Source organism: Manacus candei, unplaced genomic scaffold, assembly GCF_025592945.1.
Source record: "Manacus candei isolate 608988 ecotype Guabito, Panama unplaced genomic scaffold, ASM2559294v1 h1tg000153l, whole genome shotgun sequence".
NCBI lineage: Eukaryota > Metazoa > Chordata > Aves > Passeriformes > Pipridae > Manacus > Manacus candei.
This window is the reverse complement of record NW_026138201.1, coordinates 1,202,826-1,221,870: the sequence shown is the minus strand read 5'-3', so window position 1 is coordinate 1,221,870 and position 19,045 is coordinate 1,202,826. Positions and strand designations below refer to the sequence as shown.

Sequence of the window (19,045 nt, the reverse complement as noted above, 5' to 3'; positions counted from 1 at the left end):
AGACAATCTTTTCCTTCCTAAATCTGATTTTAAAAAAATTTCCTTTTAAAATATACTCCAACTTTTTCTAACGTGAGGAATGTTAAGATGAAACACCTTTACACCCTGAATCTCCAAAGCCAGCAGACTCTGGCACTTCAGTCCAGATGGTAAAAACACTGTCTTATCACCCTGTGTTCCACACAGAACTTTTTCTGGGAAGTGAGGGGGAAGAAGGGGAAAGTGAGAGGGATAAGTCTGGGCTCTCAGTCTTGAACTGACAGACACACAGGAGATAAAGAATGTTTTTCATCAAAATTATTGAGGGAAGGTGTCATCTTTTCCTGTCACCATCAATACCCTTTTATGTCAGGCTGACCTTTCTGTGTATGTTGCACCAAGGTTACATCACACTCGCTTTCTTTTCCCTTTTCCTTCCCAATTTCTGTGCCACCTAAATTCAGAAAAGGATCCTAAATTCAGAAAAGGATAGGCTGGACTTCACTGCTGTCCCTTACTGGCAGAAAGAAGAATTAAAATACTGCATGTTGCTGCTCTCCTTCCCGGCAGTGTTTAGCACCCTACCCAAGATTATTAATAGCAGTTCCACAGGCTCACTCATTCACTTTCCAGCACGCATCTGTACAAACCATGCCATCTTCTGGTGCTTCCTGGCAGCAAAAAAGAAATACCAGTGGCAGAACTTAAACTGTCACCTCCGTCTCCGTGTAGGGAGCCCTCTCTTTACCAGCCTGTATCCGAGTGCAGCCCTACACTCTGCAAAAATGTTTCATGGCTCTTCCAGGTACCAAAATCCCAATGAAAAATGAAGTGCCAGAAACAGTCTGATTTACTGTGAAAATACCAACTCTGTCCCACAAGCCAAGCAATCTGTGCTTTGAAAAAAACCTCTGCGTTCAAAGTATTATAAAATCCATTCCTATGACTGATGCTGTAAGAACTGGAACAGAAAATAATTTTGGAATCAGTTTCTTAATACGAAAGAATCATCTATCAGGAAGTTTATGACAGCTGGAACTGCCTCCCCACATGATATAAATAGAGACTGGCTAACATGTTGAGCCACCATTTCATCCCTTAACATTTTTTTCTGCATCCTGCAGAAATAGTTGCAAACACTGTAGCTCACAAACAAGTGGCTGCTCTGTGTTTCCTTCCCCTGCAGCCACCCAAGGCTCCTCAACACCTTTGTGTGTCACAGCTTCCCCTGGATATTAAAAGACTGGTTGTTTCCTTCCACTTCCTCGACTGGAAAGTTGTTCCAGAACCTCATTCTTCTTGTCACTTTGAGGCCAACACGAGACCCAGCCCTCATTCCTATTGTAGTTGCAGTAAGAGGACCCTGCACAATGTACACACCTTGTACCTCAGGAGTATTAAAGAAATGTTTGTTACACCCCAAGCACCTCCCTACAACTGATCCCTCAGCATGGACAGGGTTATGGAGCCACAGGAACCATAAAATGGTTTGGGTGAGAAGGGACATTAAAGCCCATCTCATTCCACCCCTGCCATGGGCAGGGACACCTTCCACCAGCCCAGGTTGCTCCAAGCCCCATCCAACCTGGCCTTGGGCACTTCCAGGGATGGGGCAGCCACAGCTTCTCTGGGCAACCTGTGCCAGGGCCTCCCCACCCTCACAGGGAAGAATTGCTTCCTAATATTAAACCTAAGACTTCTCTCCACCAGTTTGAAGCCACTCCCCCTTGTCCTGTCACTCCAGCCCCTTGGAAATACTCTCTCCATTTTTCTTGCTGTTCCCTTCAGGTCCTGGCAATCAGGTTCACTTGTCCAGGTTGAACAATCCCACCTCTCCCAGCCTTTGCTCCCAGCAGAGCTGCTCCATCCTTCTGCTCATCTTGGGGCCTCCCCTGGACTGGCTCCAGCAGCTCCATGTCCTTGCTGTGCTGTTCCCCAGGGCTGGAGCAGCTCTGCAGGGGGGTCTCACCTGAGGGGCAGAATCCCCTCCCTGCCCTGCTGCCCACAGCACAGCCCTGGTACCATCAGGTCACAGCCCAGCCCAGCCTGGCCAGAGGAAGCACCACTGGCATTTGGGTGCCCCATGGGCTGCTTACACAGCTCCTTGTGGCACTGAAGGTCTGCAGTGGTAAAGCTCTGGATGAAAGAATGCTACTGGCTTTCTAAAAGGAATGTTGGGGGACTCCTCATTCATTCCCTTGCTTTGCAACAGCCAGTATTATTTAACACTAAAGACTGGCACTACTGTGCTTTCTTCCAATTATGTTTGTTTGCTTGTCTACAGCGAGCAAAACGTTCAGAGTAAAGTAAGTCAAGTAAGTTTCAGCTGTGTTTGTGAATCACATTGATTTTTCTGGGTCTCCTGTGCTGGATAATGCTACAAACATTAGGAATCTGAGAAGAGAGGCAATAATTCCTACTGAAAAAGTGAACTGGTGGCATTTTCTTAAGAAAGACAAGGAGTTACAAAGTGTCCCTCTAATGTTCTATCTAAGCAAGGTAACAAAATCAATGGACATGAACTTCTCTTAACACAGATAAATTGAGTACAGACTGCAACCCAAACTACTGCTGTGCCATGGAAGAGACTTTCACCTTGAGGGACAGAGTTCCCAGCCACAGGTCTTACATCTGGAACAAAAAAAAAAACCAAAAGCTTGAAGTAGGATTCCAGAATTCCATTAGACCCGAAATGGCCCAGATCTTAGGGGCTTTAAAACACTTCTAGCCCTCAAAATAGTGTGGGGAAAGATAATAGAGGCTGGTCCTTCGTTGCCATCATGCAGAACACATTTCTGGAGCACACATGACATGTTCCATGCAGTGCAGACATTCAAACCCTGGGATGAGAGCAGAGTTTGCCTGAATGCTCAGGATGGCCTCCACTACTCTGAGCCAGGACAGTGTAACTCTAAATAGGGGCTTATTCAAACATTATAACATGGACAACTGGATAGAGAAAGGCTAGTAATGACATTCCAGTAGAGCAAAATGAATCACACCTGCAGTTATAGCTGGTAATTAGAAAAAAGATGGAGTCCATTATCCTTGAGAAATAAAGATGCACAGCATTTTGACAGTGGAGTCACATTACTGATTTGAGTCCCATTAAAACACAGCTCCCTGCACGTTTCCTGGGTGCACACTCAGCAAAAGCTGGTCCCATGAAAGACTGGATCAACTTCATGCAAATAAGGAAAAACTGGAAGGTGTGCACAGGAGTATCAACCCTCATCTTAACTCCCCTTCTAGCATCACTCTTCCTGCCTATCATCATTAGCTAATTAATCTTAAAGTGTGCGCTTCTATTTCTTCTGGGAAATAAGGAAATGTGGGAAGAGGCAGAAGCTCAGACCTGTGCCAGCTATGGGTGTGCACTCAGTCACAACCTGCCTGCCAGCAGCTCCTCCTCAGAAGCTCCTCAGCCTCCACTCTGTTGGAAAGAAAATCATCTTCCCATTTCAAACTTCTACCTCTCCCTCTTGATTTCCCATCACAGTACTGGGACCTTCCTGCTGTGTTCACAGGGAACCCATAAGTTTCAACTTAACCCCTTTGTTCTAGATATCATCTCTAATTCCTTTTCTTGTGCTCTTCGAGTGTTTTGATCTCTGTACACTCTGTAAACCTCTTGTACCAGGTGGAGGGGAATTTTCCTCCTTGAAATATGAAGGTTGCTTATGCCAACACCCTTGAGTTTGGCAGAATCTGGCCCTTAAAACATAAATCCCTGTGTCTACTTCTTCTTCTAAGCCACTTCCACTAAAAAAAATTCGGGATGCTCTTAGGCAGCAGAGAGTTCTCTCAGAACGAGATTGGATAGGCTTGTAAAGCAGCCAAATCATTTTTATTTCAGGCTGTCATTGCACATCCAGCATAGCAAACCAAATTCCCACAGAAGTCCAGTATCCATTAATGCCAAGTTTAAGCCTTCCTAAGCTAAAAACAGTGTAATGACTTGGGAGGAATTGCACCTACCTAATGGATCCTCAACCTGGAAAGGCAAAATTCCTTCAGTGGACAATAACAGCCCATAGGAGCACTGAGTTCAGGTGGGTCAAGAAATTCAATGAACCTGCATTTCAATGAACCTCAGGTCACATACTTGTCTAGTTTGGTGAGAACTGAGCACTTGGAAAACTTCAGGTGTTTACACAGTAGGTTGGAACAGCCCAGGACCTTTTTCAAAAAACAGTGAATTGTTGTGTAAATATGTAGCAATTTTCACCTAGTTGTTATTCAGACTTTGTTCTGGATTAATAGTCTAAAGCTACCTTTTTAAAGAAATAACTGCGAGAGACACCAAAACCTGAAGGATTAGCCACAGCCTTAAGAGAAAAACCATCAGCAAAACAGTGGCTGATGCTAACTGCAGTCGAAACTATCAGAAATTGTAATTATGGCCAGAGCTTTTGCTCGCCCCTGTGCCCAGCTAACACTGGTAGAACTAATAGGGGCCATACAGGAGAAAGATCCCTGGGAAATACATTAGTGGGATTTCAGTCCAGCTTTCTGGGCATTGGATCATCTCACAAATCCATCATTTGACAGCACTCAGTTTAATAGGTGGCAATTTCAAAGAGCAACCAGGGACTGAGCTGCAAAAAAACCCCAGAAACTCAAGAAAATCATAGACTGGCTTGGGTTGGAAGGAACCTTAAAGATCATCTCACTCATAACTATATGTTATTTTTCTATAACATAGGGGAGCAAATTCATACCAGTGGATGAATGGCCCACCTCAGGCAGCCCAAGCCAGGAAAATCCCAGCTTGCTTGCTCTGTATTTGTAACAGAGCTGGCAAAGACACTCAAAGACGAGTTCCAGGGAAAGTTTCTTCTGCCACTGTGAATGGCAAAACATGAGCTACTACTGCCTTCACTGTTTGCATTCCCTCATGGTCTGGGAGTCCTGGAACAGAATCTCATTAAGCCAAACCCTAAATACACACAGGATAAAGATCCAAGGAGCTTAAAGTTCAGCACCTTTAGGAGACTGACTTTAATTAAGAAAATGCAAGAGGAAAAAAAATAAAATAACTAACTACAGTCAAAACTTTTTAACCAAGAGGCCTGAATTGCAGAGCTTAAATCCAGATTTAGCCTCATAAATAAAAATGATCTATCTAAAGGTGCCAGAAATAGGAGTTCGTGCTGAAGGCTTCATAAGCTCTCAGACTTAAAAACTCACAAATGCAAACAAAATCAGACTCACGGTCCAGGATCCAGACTGAGCTCAGACTCTATTCTTAAAACAGGTCTCCGACCTGTCCTCCACCTACCTCAGGCATAAATTAGAGCTCATTGCTGGCCTAGATTTCAGCCCAAGTTCCACCAGTTTTATGAATTGACACCCAAGTCTCACCATCAGTGCCCAGGAGCTGCTGGTGACTCCCCTCTGTACTCACCCGTGCCAGGCTCTGTGTGTGTCTGTTTGCACATACACATGGGGGGGGAGAAGGGATGAATCTCCACTGCCAAAAAAAATCATCTGAATGCTGCACTCCCACACTGGGTTTGGCATACAAAAATCACAGGCTTTTCACAATCCTCAGTTATATTATTCATGCAGAATGCACTCAGCTTTCTATTGTTCCTGCTCTCGTTGTTTATAAATGAGTCTTTGCTTCATCTGGGGATGGAAGTTCCTTTAAGTTTCCTCTACTAAAAGTACTTCTGTAATGAAGTGCAGTGCTAGCACCCAGAGGGTTAAAGAAGTTTCTGGAAATGTTTGTGCTTCTGGGAAAAAAAACAACCAGTATTTGCTTTCTTTATTGAAGGCAAAATGAACAGCTGGAGCTCACTGATATGTTTTGGCCAATCTGATACACAGGTTCCTAATTCCTTCCTAACTGTTTCAGAAAAGAATGAAGTTCTTCATTTTGTTCTCTGTTACCTCAACATTTGTGAAGGGAATTTCTGAACATGTTAAGACTCTTGCTTTTACACCTCACTTAAATATTCCCACCACTAGCACATTAAAAAAAAAAATTACCCTGAGACTTGGTCTTCAAACATTGTGCCTGGTGTAAATACTATTTCTCAAGACAGGACATGAATTGTTCCAGTAACTGCTGGTCCCTTTTGTTATGGCCAATACAGAAAAGCATATAGCCCTTTGTGCAGCAATATTGCAGATTCCAGGATGCAGCCTGTTCGACAGGCCGGGCTGTCATCATTAATCCTGGGCACTGGGCAAGATCCTGCTGCACTCCCCCAGCTCAGAGTTTTTTCAATCCAATTTAAGTTAATAAACAGTGGACTGAATGACAAAAGAAGGCAGTAAGTTAATCACACAGCACCTGGATGGCTTTTGGCTCCAGAGGACATCCTACTGTTTCAGGTCCAGTATCCCCGTGTTGTAAAGGCTGCATCCTTTACCCCTCTGTGCTACACTGACTGATTTTAAAGTTCAAAGGACTCCTCTATGCTGCCTCTAAGGCTGAGGTACTGCACATCCAAAGGGGACAACGGGCAGGCTGTCACCTGACATACTGAAACCAGAAAACTGGAGTCAAATTCATCCAGCCAGCTGTATTTTGGAGTGAAAGGAAATTTCTTTTTTGAACTAAGGACTCGAGAAATGTAATAGTTTGGCAGTTAATGGAAATGCATTACATTTCACTAATGTTAAGTAAAGAAACAATTCAATCTCTTTCAAAAACCACCTCCTGTCTACTTGCAAATATCAGTGGACTTTATTAAACGAATGGGTTTTGTCTTTTTAATATCAACCCCTAATATATCAGCTCTTAACAGAAGTTTAATGAAGCCATGCCCAAGAGCAGTGTCTCTAAGCCAACAATCTCCATCCTCTCTGGGTTTTCCTGGCACTCTGGACTGCCTTCATCCTCCCTCTCCCCTTCTCACCTGCTTCTCTCCCCCTGGTCAGGTTCTGTGCAAACGCTGGGTAACTCCAGTGAACTCCAGGGAAATATATTTCTGGATTTACACCTGCCTAGCCAGCAGAAAATGTAAATTGAACTGAATAGTATTTAATTAAAGGCATTTCCCCCCTTTAATTTATGAGAAAAAAATAACAAAGTCTAGATTGTATTGCTCATATGCATCTTCAAAGGCATCACATTCCTCCACAGACCCTGTTGAGAAAAGCTGCTCACATAGTTTTTCACTCAAAACACACAAGCAGAACTTGGTCTGCAATTAATAGTGGAGAGAACAAAAAGTATTTCTTTCAACAAAGATAAACCCTGTAGGTCATCTGAAGGAGGGAGTGTAGTGCAGTATTTCAACTGGCTTCAAAACAACAGTTATTTTTTTACATATTTGCAGTTTAAGCACCAGGTTTTGTCTAAGAAGACAGAAAAAAAGATGGCAAATGCTTCTGTCACTGCTGCATCCCAATTAGTTTTGGAGTGGTGAAAGATGACATATTAAAACAACCCCATGTAACATGGAGAGTAAATAACTTCCAAATCTGGGAACTCAGTGTGTGCAACGAGTGCCAGACATCCAGGGAAAAAAGTGCACTGGGAAAAAAAAAAACAAACCTCGGGTTGTTTTCCATTTAAATCCATGCCTATTCAAAACAGTCATATCTGAATTTCTAAGAGCAAGCAAAATCACTATGCATTTACCATACTAAATGCCTTTTTCATCAACCAACAAAACAGAGCAGATACAAATGAACCAATCAGGGGTTTCGAGTGAGCTATCAGTGTTAGAAAAGCTACTCTGCACATTCCAGTTGAGTCACCACAGAGAAATAGGAGAGGGAAAAAAAAAAAAAAGAGGAAGGAAAAAAAAGGGGGGGGGAAATAAATTACTGTGTGCAACTCCATCTGCAAACTGCTTCTCCCGCACTGGTATGTAATAAAATGTGTTGCTAAGATACAAGCTGCTAAAGAAGTTCATTAAAGGACACTTTAAACAAAGCTGCCAGACTCTTTTCCCTTTAAAGACTGCTTATTTGGTTCTGTCCCTTGTGTTTATAATTAGATCCTCTATATGAGAGATTGTGCTCCATTCAAGCCCACTCAGCAAAGAATGTTAATAAAATAACGTAAATAAGGCACTGGCTTAGGTTGTGTATATTTATGGGCTACGGAGCTGTTGACACAAATACATCTGGATTACAACTTGTATTTTTAAATGCAAAATAAATGCTTTTCCACGGAGTTTCTCCCCAAGCTGGAGAGCAGAAACGTCGGCTTCTGCATCCAGCACTCTGACCTAACTTTTAGAAAATACTTTCAGGCACAGAAAACTGGCTTCTTGCCTAAAGTTTGGAGTTTCTGAGGTGCCTCTCATTTAGGCTTTTATATGTAAGTCTTTGTTATCTACACTGAAATAAAGGACAACATTGTTTACGTCTTTCTCCTGGCAATCCTTCTCTTTTTCCATCTGTATACAAGTTCCTCGACGTGTGTTAACGATTTGCAGAATTTCCTTGATCTTAGTTATATTCACAAGTACCTCTATTTTGTCACATTTTACTGCCAGGGAAGATATGTTATCAAATAGGTCTTTCTCTGACCTCATGTAAAATACTTTTAGCCTCCGTAGGAACACTTGCATGGTAGGTGTATTTTAGCTTTTGTTTTGGCTGAAGGGAAAAGAATGGGCAAGGCTTACTTTGCTTTACTCACCGTGAGGAAATGATATCTAAAGAAATAATTCCAGCATTTATCTCTTTGGGGCTTAATAACAAACAAGCTGCATAAATCACAGATGAGAGTTAGTATCAGCGATTATATAGGAAATGTTACTTGTCACTTTGTAACCTGCATCTCATAACAAATTCTGTATCACAGTCCCCAGTATGTATATATTTTTAATTACATTTTCAGGTTCATTTACATGCGCATATTGGCTTTCTGCCTGAATGATATCAAAGAGAAAGACCTTATGCTCACACCCAACCACACACACACACACACACACACACACAAGCACATTTATACACAGAGACACTCCAGTCTGAACATTTCTGAGAATAGAAGCTTCTCTTGTCTCTCTCATTCTCAGAGCAGCTTTGATTCACCAATAAATCTTTAGGCAATCTCAGCTGATCCAAAGCGCTTTAGGAAAACACAGCCTTACAGAAAACGCAGGTTAATCTCTGCTGCACGTCAAAAGTACCAATGATTCTCACTTGACTCACTTAATCAAAATGTAATATACAATTTCACTGTCTGTAACCCTGCAAGATCGGCTGTCGATAGCCGAGTTTGCGCAGAGAGGCAGTTCCACTGCTCCTCCCTGGATCGGGGTGAGCTCCATGACAGCACCAACAGGATCAACTCAAATCAACGTGCAAACGAGAATAACTTATACACTACACAGATTCAGCTTCTGTTTCAACACCAATTGTGTGCTCCTCTCCATTAAACACCAGCAATCAGGCCAGCCTTCCCTCCCGTGAACACACAGTTCTGGCCACAGCCTTAACACCCACCCAGGCTCTTAAAACTGAATTACAACTCTGAAAATGAGATTGCCTCTCAAAAGCCTAAATTAACACCACCCATCACATCTACCGAGCTCTCAAGCACTTATTGTTCTGATTTTACTGCAGCCACACTTAGAGTCAGTTCTCTGGTTTACTTTCCTTCCCTCCAAGGGCTGGTCTGTAGTTTAAACTACATATATTTAACTTCTCCACGGGTTAAAAAAAGAAAATTCATCCTCAGTTTCCCACTGTCTCTGTCTATTAAGCAGAAGGTCTGGCTGTACATGTGCAAAAAGGCCTGTGGTACATATTAGATTTCAGCAGAGGCTCTCTATTGGCAGTTGCAGGTTGGAGGAGAACTAAAGCCGCATCAGCAATTTCCTATGACACTCTGGAAATTGCTACTACATAACAATAAGCACCTGATTCAAAAAAGAGAGGGGTGGGGGGAGAAAGCATGTTTAAGGAGGTACATTTTGGCTCAAGGAGAACAATTCCCAATTAAAAAAGTAGCACCACCTTAAGTTAAAAAAAAAAGTAATATATACATATATATATATATAAAAGTACATGTATATCCACATATAAGAGAAGTGTGTGATGAGGATTGGACAGACCAGATATGAGTCTGTTATGTTGCAATAACTGTCTGCTTTAATGGCAGAATGACAAATTTGCATTTCAATTAGTCCAATTCTTTTTTTTTTTTTTCTGTTCTTCTTTGTTCTTATCTTAAACTTGCAGCCCATTTCCACAGTTCCCTTACCTCCAGCTCCTCTGTGTGTCCCAGCTGCCCTCCTGGACACCCTGGCCACACAGACACCGTTTACCAGGGCCTGGTCTCATTGATTTGCAAACTTCTCCCCTTTAACTCCCTCGACTGGAAATTGTGTTGATGCTTCAGATTTTGTTTGGGGAGCGGAGGGGAGAGGGAGGTATCACTTTATAATCAAGTACAGAAATACTGCATATTTAATCTTCGATCACACAGAGGAAGGCAAAGAGGGAAAAGTTAAAAGTAACTCTGTCTGAACGTGTCTTTGTACGCCTTCGCGCTTTCAACTCGAAAATCAAATCTGGAATGAGATGAAAAGGGATTTTCTCTACTTGAACATACCAGAATTGTTGAGACTGATGCAGTATCCCACTGGAAATGTGGTTTAAAACCACCATTCAGAGCCCCTTCTTTAGCATCATGCCATGGAAAGGACACATTCCTGTTTTCTTCCACAAATACAGTGGGCCTGTGGACCAGCTCCTGAAGCAAAGTGAACTGGTTTGCACATCTGCCAAGACACACTGCTCTGGATGAGCTGCACACATGGCATCCACCAGTGGAGAGTGTGTTCCCTCAGTCCAGAGCTCCTGACAAAGCCTCCTGCAGAAACACCACTTCCAAGTGTCCAAGCATCTACCAAAAAAATAAACCAAATTCTGACTCCAAGACGTGCAGTTCCTACACAGAACTGAAGGTGCCTTGAAAGGATCTCCCCACCAAAGTATCTGAGCAAATACCTGTTTGCTGCAAGTGCAAATTAGGTATTTTACAACGTGTAACAGGTAGCAAGTGTCTTTAGTGTGAAAGCAGAAGTGAAATAAAAAGGTATTGTTGGCATAATTCCTTTTTCTGAATAGACAAAGGCGTTGTAAGGAAAAAATTGCTAAATCACAGGGATAATCATCATAGCCAGCTCCTCTAATGAGGCATCATGGGATTACTGGAGTTATTATAAGAGTCATCTTATTGAAGAAATTCAAAGTTAATTGAAATCAATTGTACTGTTCTGACAGCAGGTGTTTTAAGTGGCTAAAATATCAAAGTGAACCCTTTAAAATGGTTAGAATGAACGTAACATTCACTTTTCAACTTAGCCCTGCCAAGTGATTCACTGCACAAGTACAGAAAAGTGTACAGTCAAAGAAAAATGCTGGAATGAAATCCCATTTCCCGTGCCAGTCCAGCAGCTCCCAAACAAAAGGGGGTTCTAACCCACTCCAGTACACATTTTCACTACGGATGTGCAATTTCCATGAATCTTATAAGGGCAACCCAACGGAAGGCAGAAAGCCACACTTCCATTGTGTTCCACCTCCATGAAAATGTCCTTTATTACCCTTTCTCCTCAGTGGGAACAGGGATCTCAGTAGGGTGTTACTGAAAGCACAAACAGAAGGCTGGGATTGCCATGACTCAAACTATATTCCTGATATTCCTGAGTTTCTCCTCTAAGGAGCCAAAGGTAAATTCCTCCCTAGTTTTGTCACTTTTTCTACAGATGGCAAAGCAACCAATAAATTGGCAGCTGATTCTGCAATTAAAAAAAAAAAAAAAAAGGAAAAAAGAAAGAAGAAAAAAAAGGAACTGGAGCTTTCTGAGTCACAATCCAGAACTAATCTTTACTCTGACCCAGTGAGTTCATTTCATTCCACAGTTGTTCAGAATTCCCAGACAAGTCAGTGGGACCTCAGCGTGCAAAGTCAAGCTTATATTTAATACCTGTTGTCTTTGTGTTTAAAGACTCAATGCAGTGACTGAAAAGTTTAATACTCCACCTGGGAGCCCACCTCCCTGTCTCCCTGGACTTCCAGAGCCACCCCTGGGTGGAATTCTTGCCAGAGCACTGGGAAGCACTGTGCACACCTTGGTCAGGGTTTGACCTCGGGTTCAACTGCAGCTGGAAATGCCTTTCAGATTTGGCCCCGGTTTTCACTGAGGCTTTGCAACCCTTCTTTTACCTTTCCCGTTTGGAAGGTTCCCAGCCATATGAGATCCTGAGCTTTGGCAAATGTCAACAATTTACCCTTTAACACGGGTAAACAATGCTGCCATTTCCAGGCACAGCACAGCAGGAATTTCAACAACCCAAAGCCCCCACGCCCTCCTCCTCCCCAAAACAAAGAGCTCGCGTCGGTGTGACCAGGCATCTCCAGCTAAACCTTTTCCAACAACTCGCACAAGAACTGTACTTCAATTTTGAGAAGTCTAACGCTTTCCACAAACAGGCTTTGCTGGTGATCACCACAGGCAAAATACAGTCAGCGATTTAATTTCAGATATACCACCCCCCCCCAAAACAACAAAAAAAAATCAAACCAGCAATAACACAGGCTGGGAGAATCTGCCTGAAACTAATGTTGATTTTCTGCATAGATAGTAAATTATGGTAAAGAAATGAGGCAGTGCACAAGTGAATGGCATATACATAATGTCTTTCAGGAAGACATATTTTTATTACCACGCTCCAGGACAGGCTGGCTGAATTCAGAGTTCATCACGGGCGAAAATAGAGTGGCCCACACGTGCTCATTGCTTATTTTTAAGACCTGGCTTGCCACCTAACACTTATGTCAGTAAAAAGGAACTTACAACTGGAGGTTAAAGGTTTGTTTATTTGTTTATCCTGATCTATTAATTAATAAGATGCAACTTTCTAAAATTAAAATACCCTTAATGACTCTTTAAGGACATAAAGAAAGCGAGATACACATGCAGCAGAGCACCTCTGGTGTGCTTTTAAGGCCAGAGTTGGCTCTGGCTCTTATGATAGCTCTTTTATTTACATATAAATGCTTGTTGCTTGACAATTTAGATAAAAATGTTACTGCTGCTCTGCATGTGCTGTAGATTGAAGGTGTAAAACCACTGGACCAACTAATGGAGTCTTCACACATCATATCTTGTTAAAGAAGAGGTAACCCACTCTCAAATGTGATTACAATTAATCAAAACTACAGCATCCAAAGGATATACCTCTGACAGAAGTCTAACTTTTGCCTTTCTGAGTTGGATGCCAGATTTAGTACTGACTGAAGCTGTGCCCTTCCAATAATGAAAATGATGGCTCTACAGTACTTAGTTGAAAACACTGAGAAAATACTACAACTATGCTTAATTGCATATGTCTCTAAGCCACCAACACAAAAGAAACATCCATGACTAGCCAGGGATTCTTAAGTAGGTTGTCACTTTAAATCCAACTGTGCATAAATCTACTTCATACATTTACCTCAAAAGTTGGGTTTGTCATTCAGTTCTTTCTCGTGTTTATTTGTAACTTTCAAGAAAAGGAAATATTGCCACAAATGCCAATGGCTACAATGGAAAAGTGATGAATAGGGGCACTGAGAGATAACACTCACTCCTGCTATATTTCTAACAGATGTGGATGATGTGGATCCATTCATTTTACTATCTGTTTCATCATCCACATGTGCAGTTTAATTGAAATGCAATTTTAGGGTCTTCTGTATTCAGTGCATGCACAATCAAAGGTATACATTATTGAATTATGAATTAGTTGTGCCTAAACAAATCTTCGGGGGGGGCAGAGGGGGGAGGAATGTAAATACATATGTAAAAATAACCTCCCTCCTTACCCTGCCTGCTTAAGTTTACCCTGGTGTTTTCAGATGGCCAGGAAATCACCAGCAGCCCAGCTATTGTCTCAGGAGCCTCCAGTGCACCTTCCCCACACCCTCAAGGACCCAGAGTTCATTTGTGAGCCATTACCTAAGGAGCAACTGCTAATTATAGCAAGTCTGCAAAGTCACACCACGGGTTTGCGACTCGGTCACAGGCTGAGACCTCCAAACTCAACTCACTTGTGACCTGAGACAGATTCCAGTGTAGAGCTCTGGAGGTGGCAGCCTGGAGCACGAGGACACCACACCACCAGCCAGCCAGCCTCTTATTTATGAGCTCTTGTTGCACAGGGTGTTGAAATCAGTAAAAGAAATCTGGGGTTTTGCCTAAAAATAGCAGGTTTCCTGCTAGGCCAAATTTGCTGTTTACAGACTTTAAGTATTTTATGTTTAATTACTTCACAGTCTATAGATTTATTTAGAAGATTATGAGGAGGGCAAGTCATAAATACACAACATTGTTTACTAGTTAGTTTGGATTATACTATATATAATATGCTGCACAAGCTTAGCAAGAGCCTTTTTCCCTGAGCTGAATCAGAACATTCAAACTGTATTTTCAAATGTGTCTCTCTGCCTTATCTAAATTCCAACATGACACATAATAAATAGCTTCTCATTTACTATGATCATAAAAATTTAAACAGCCTTGAAATAGTTGCTACAATACAGGGGGAAATGATCAAATGTATGTTCTAAATACCCACTTAGAACAGTAAAACTATTTCCATATTGAAGAAAGAACACATAAAGATGCATTGTTGCAGTAAAGGCTGTTACCTTGTTTAAAAAAAAAAAAAAACAACCTTCTACTCAGTATAGTAGTATTAGAGTCAACAACTTGCTGTTTTACACTGCAAAAAAGGGACTAACAGCCCTTAGCTATCATGTAGTGTCAGATTTGCTTTAAAAAAGAAAGTATCTGATTTGATTCTATACAGTGATTAAACATCTTTGTGCTCTGCTGAGTAGGGTATTCTCTCCCCTCCCCCCTCCAAAAATGGCATCAAAGCAATCAAAATGGTAATGTTGAGCATGAATGGGGCCCCATCCCCCACCGGCAAACTCCGCAGACTTTTCTCCATGTTAGGAGGAACCAACACCCCTTCCTCACAAAATGGAAGCTTCCACTACCAAACTGAGAGTGCTGACAAATTCTGATTACAATAAACTGGGAGGAAAAAGGGTGGCGTGCAGCCACCATCGCCCGCGGGCACGGCTCGCACGGGCACGGAGCACTTTTGCAACTTCCACCGCAACTCCGGCAAAACAAAACACAACACACACACACAGAAAAAAAAAAAAAAAGGAAAAAAAATTAAAGGGGAAAAAAAAAAAGGAGAAAAAAGAATGGGGGAAAAGGGGTGGACCCGCGCACGTGCCCCTTTCCCCGTCCCCGCGGCGGGAGGGATGCGGGGAGGGATGCGGGGAGGGATGCGGGGATGGAGGGCGGCTCGGGGCTGGCGGGCGCTGTCCCCGGTGCCGGTGCTGAACGGAGGAGCCGCGCTCGGGGCCGGGCAGGGAGGGCAGGGAGGGCAGGGAGGGCAGGGCAGCCCGGGCAGCGGGGCAGGGCAGCGGGGCAGGGGCACCCCGGGGGCGGCCGCGGAAAGTTGAGCCCCGCGCTGGGCAGGGGGCTCCGGGCGGCACATCCCCCCGGGCTCCGCGCCTGGAAGTGCCGGGAGAGGGGCCGAGGGGCCGGGGGGCGCGGGGAGGTGGGCGAGCGGGAAGGCGAGTGGGAATGCGGCGGGAAGGGGAGCGGGAGCGCTGTCCGCGGTGCTGAGCGCCCGCCGCCCCCGCCCCGAAACTTTCCTGCCGGGAAACCTCCTCCCGGGGTCACCCCGCGCAAAAACAGCCACGGCAAAGTTTGGGGAGGGCAGGCGGCCAGGAGGGGAGCAAGGCTCCCGGCTTGTTTTGGCCCCCTCCTCCGTCTCGGTGGGTTGCTCCCCCCGCCTCCCCCCCACCGCCACCACCTCCCGGCAGCCGAAACAGGTTAATGTGTTTTTATTCGTATTTTTGGAAGGGGGGGGGGAAAGTGAAAGTGCCTAAGTGAACTCGAATCAAAAGCCAACACGTCAGATCAGACCAAGGGAAGAGAAAGGCAAGTGGGGAGGGAAAAAAAAAAAAAAAAAAAAAAAAAGACGAAGAAGAAGAAGAAAAGAAATAAAGTGATCAATAAAAATCAGTTTTGTAATCAAACCCAGAAATGGCTCCGAACGGGGCTCCAGCCTCCTCCCTCCCAACTCTTACTCTGCACATTACACGGAAGTGCACAAAGTAGCCCAAGACAGGAGAATTTTCCATATTCCTAAAACATGTCGACCAACTCAAAATGGACGCCTCTCTTTTTTTTTTTTTTTTTTTTTTTACGTTTTAACTACTGCTTATCTTTTTACTACTAGTACTGAAAATCATTCTTTCCCCCAGCAAGACATCAGAGAACCCGACCTCATTATGAAAACATGCATTTTCTGACTCTACGCAGAGGAAAATGAATGTTATATTCCCTGCTGCCGGTATTTTTCAGCTAACGCAGACACTTTTCGGATGTTTAGATAGTGCACCGTAAAAACAAGAAGAAAAACCAAACACAACTGAATCGATCTGTTCCTTACTTGTTTCTCATTAAGAGCTGCTATTCTTGATTGCCTTTCATGGATTTGTTTCTTAAGATCCCCGTTCTGCAAAAACGGCAACAAGATGCATATTAAAGGCAAAGTGCAAACTAACCCCTGTAATGAATAAACTTGCGAGCTAGAAATTGTTCAAAGGCAAAACCGTTCCACCGAAGCCGTACGGAAGCATGCACACACAAAACACCCTCCTTAGCAAGAAAGCTCAGTGCAGACTACAAAATGAGATCTCTTACTGATAAAGTTTCTCATCCTGCTGTCCCAGCACAACTGCGCTTATTACGGCAGGGATAAAATACTGAAGAAGAGAAAAAAAAAGGATCTGCATTTACCTGTGGATCTTGCTTCATCTGTGCAACTAGTTTCTATTAAAAAAAAAAAAATCACCCCCCCCCCAAAAAAAGGAGGAATTAGAAACTGTTTCAAGTTTAATGGATTTTTTTAAATGTATGTATGTGTGTGGACGGGGGAGGGAGGGGGGTAAGGAACAAAGAGGCAAGTAAACACTGCGAGTCAGTTTCTAGCAAAGCTCATAAATATTCAAGTCTCGTCCTAATCTCTCCAACACACACACGCACACACACACACACACACACACACACTCTCTCACTCGCTCACACTCACGCACACTCACACTCGCACAGCACCGACCGCAGCGTTCGCTCCGCATCCTCTCCCCGGCACACACACACACACCCGCACACCCGCACACACACAAAAAACTCGGCCCAAAGTACTTTGTGGGAGTGCTCGCCATTGCGGCGGGGGGCCGGGGGTCCCGCCGCCCCCCCTCCCGCTGCGGCACGGCGGCGGTGGCCGGGCATGCACCGGGTCCGGCGGGACCGGCAGCGCGGGGGCCCCGCCGCGCCGTCCTTTACCTGCTGGCACGGGATTTCCACTTTTAACGCCTCCTGCAAGCTGTGTAGCTCCATCCCTGCAACTTGCCAGGCACTTTCCTGCCACTTTCAGCTCCGAGGGAAGTTTGTTTTTTTTTTTTTTTGTTTGGTTGGTTGGTTGGTTTGCTTTTTGGTTTGGTTTTGTTTGGCTTTTTTTTTTTCTCTTTTCTTTTCTTTCCCCCCTTTCTTTTCTTTTCTTTTCTTTTTTTTTTTTCTTTTTTGGCTTTTTTGTTTGTTTTTGTTTTCTTTTCTCTCGCTCGCTTTTTTGCAACCGACCCGCCAGCCAGCCGAGGCAGCCACCCCTCCCTCCGCAGGAAAGAAAAAAGTAATTAAAAAAAAAAAAAAAAGAAAAAAAAAGAAGAAGAAGAAGAAAGGAAAGCCAGGGGAAAAAACGGATAAAAAAGGAGGAGCGAGGCGGCGGGAGCCCCCAGCACAGCCCAGTCCTGGCCGCGCACGGCAAGTTGTTCTCCCCAGCGCGGGGACTCGGACTCATCACTCACTTTCCGCCCAGCCGGGGGGGGACGGACCCCTCCCCGCGCGCCCCCGCCCGCGCGCGCCCCCCGCCCCGCCCCGCGCCCGCCCTCCCCCCCCCCGCCGCCCGGCCCCGCCGGGCCCCTCCCGCGGGGACGGGCAGGGAAAAGGGGAGGGGGGAGCCGGGGGCGGGCAGGGACTATATTTCCTGGCAGAGCGCGCGCCTGGATCCGCTCCGCCCGCGGGGAAAGTTGTGCCTCGGCCCCGCGCGCGCGCACGCGAGTGCCCGGATGGAGCGGGGGGGGGAACGGGATGGGGGGGGGGGGGGGGCTCGCGGCCCCGCGCGTGCGCAGAGCGAGAACCGCCGCCACCGAGCGAGTACAACAAAGTGGGGAGGGAGGGGCGGGGAGAGGGAGAGGGAGAGGGATAGAGGGCAAGGGAGAGGGAGAGGGAGAGGGAGAGGGAGAGGGAGAGGGAGAGGGATAGGGATAGGGAGAGGGGCAGGGAGAGGAAGAGGGAGAGGGAGAGGGAGAGAGGGCAAGGGATAGGGAGAGGGAGAGGGAGAGGGAGAGGGAGAGGGAGAGGGATGGGATAGGGATAGGGATAGGGATAGGGATAGGGATAGAGGGATAGGGATAGGGATAGGGATAGGGATAGGGATAGGGATAGGGATAGGGATAGGGATGGGGCAGGGAGAGGGAGAGGGATAGAGGGCAAGGGACAGGGATAGGGATAGGGATAGGGATAGGGATAGGGATAGGGATAGGGATAGGGATAGGGATAGGGATAGGGATAGGGATAGGGATAGAGGGCAAGGGATAGGGATAGGGATAGAGGGCAAGGGATAGGGATAGGGATAGGGATAAAGGGCAAGGGATGAGATAGGAACAGGGATGGGGATGGGGAGAAGGGACAGGGATAAGGATAGAGGGGAAGGGACAAGGATAAGGACAGGAATAGGGATAGGGATAGGAGTAGGGACAGGGATAGGGATAGAGGGGAAGGGACAGGGATAGGGATAGAGAGGAAAGGACAGGAATAGGGATAGAGGGGAAAGGACAGGAATAGGGATAGAGGGGAAAGAACAGGAATAAGGACAGGGATAGGACAGGGAATAGAGCATTATGGAGAGGGAATAGAGTGGAAGGGTCAGGGACAGGGATGGGGATAGAAGAAGACGGTAGAACCCCGAGTTCATCCCATTCCCCACTCACCCCATCCTCGGCCGCCTGCCCC

General features: G+C 45.0%; 1 protein-coding gene across 2 annotated transcripts in view; it reads right to left on the bottom strand.

Annotated features, from left to right (window-relative positions):
• The window catches only part of PHF21B (PHD finger protein 21B), a 145,397-nt gene extending 127,670 nt beyond the window's left edge, over positions 1-17,727 (bottom strand). Inside the window, exons 1-3 of one of the 2 annotated variants that reach the window (XM_051772411.1) lie at positions 17,321-17,727; positions 16,775-16,807; positions 16,425-16,490 (exon numbers count right to left, since the gene is read on the bottom strand). In XM_051772411.1, coding sequence (XP_051628371.1) covers positions 16,425-16,490; positions 16,775-16,807; positions 17,321-17,374 — 153 coding nt within the window. In that variant the 5' untranslated portion in view covers positions 17,375-17,727. The remainder of the gene's footprint in view (positions 1-16,424; positions 16,491-16,774; positions 16,808-17,320) is intronic. The other variant, XM_051772410.1, reaches the window with a different exon arrangement.
• Positions 17,728-19,045: the final 1,318 nt, after the last annotated feature.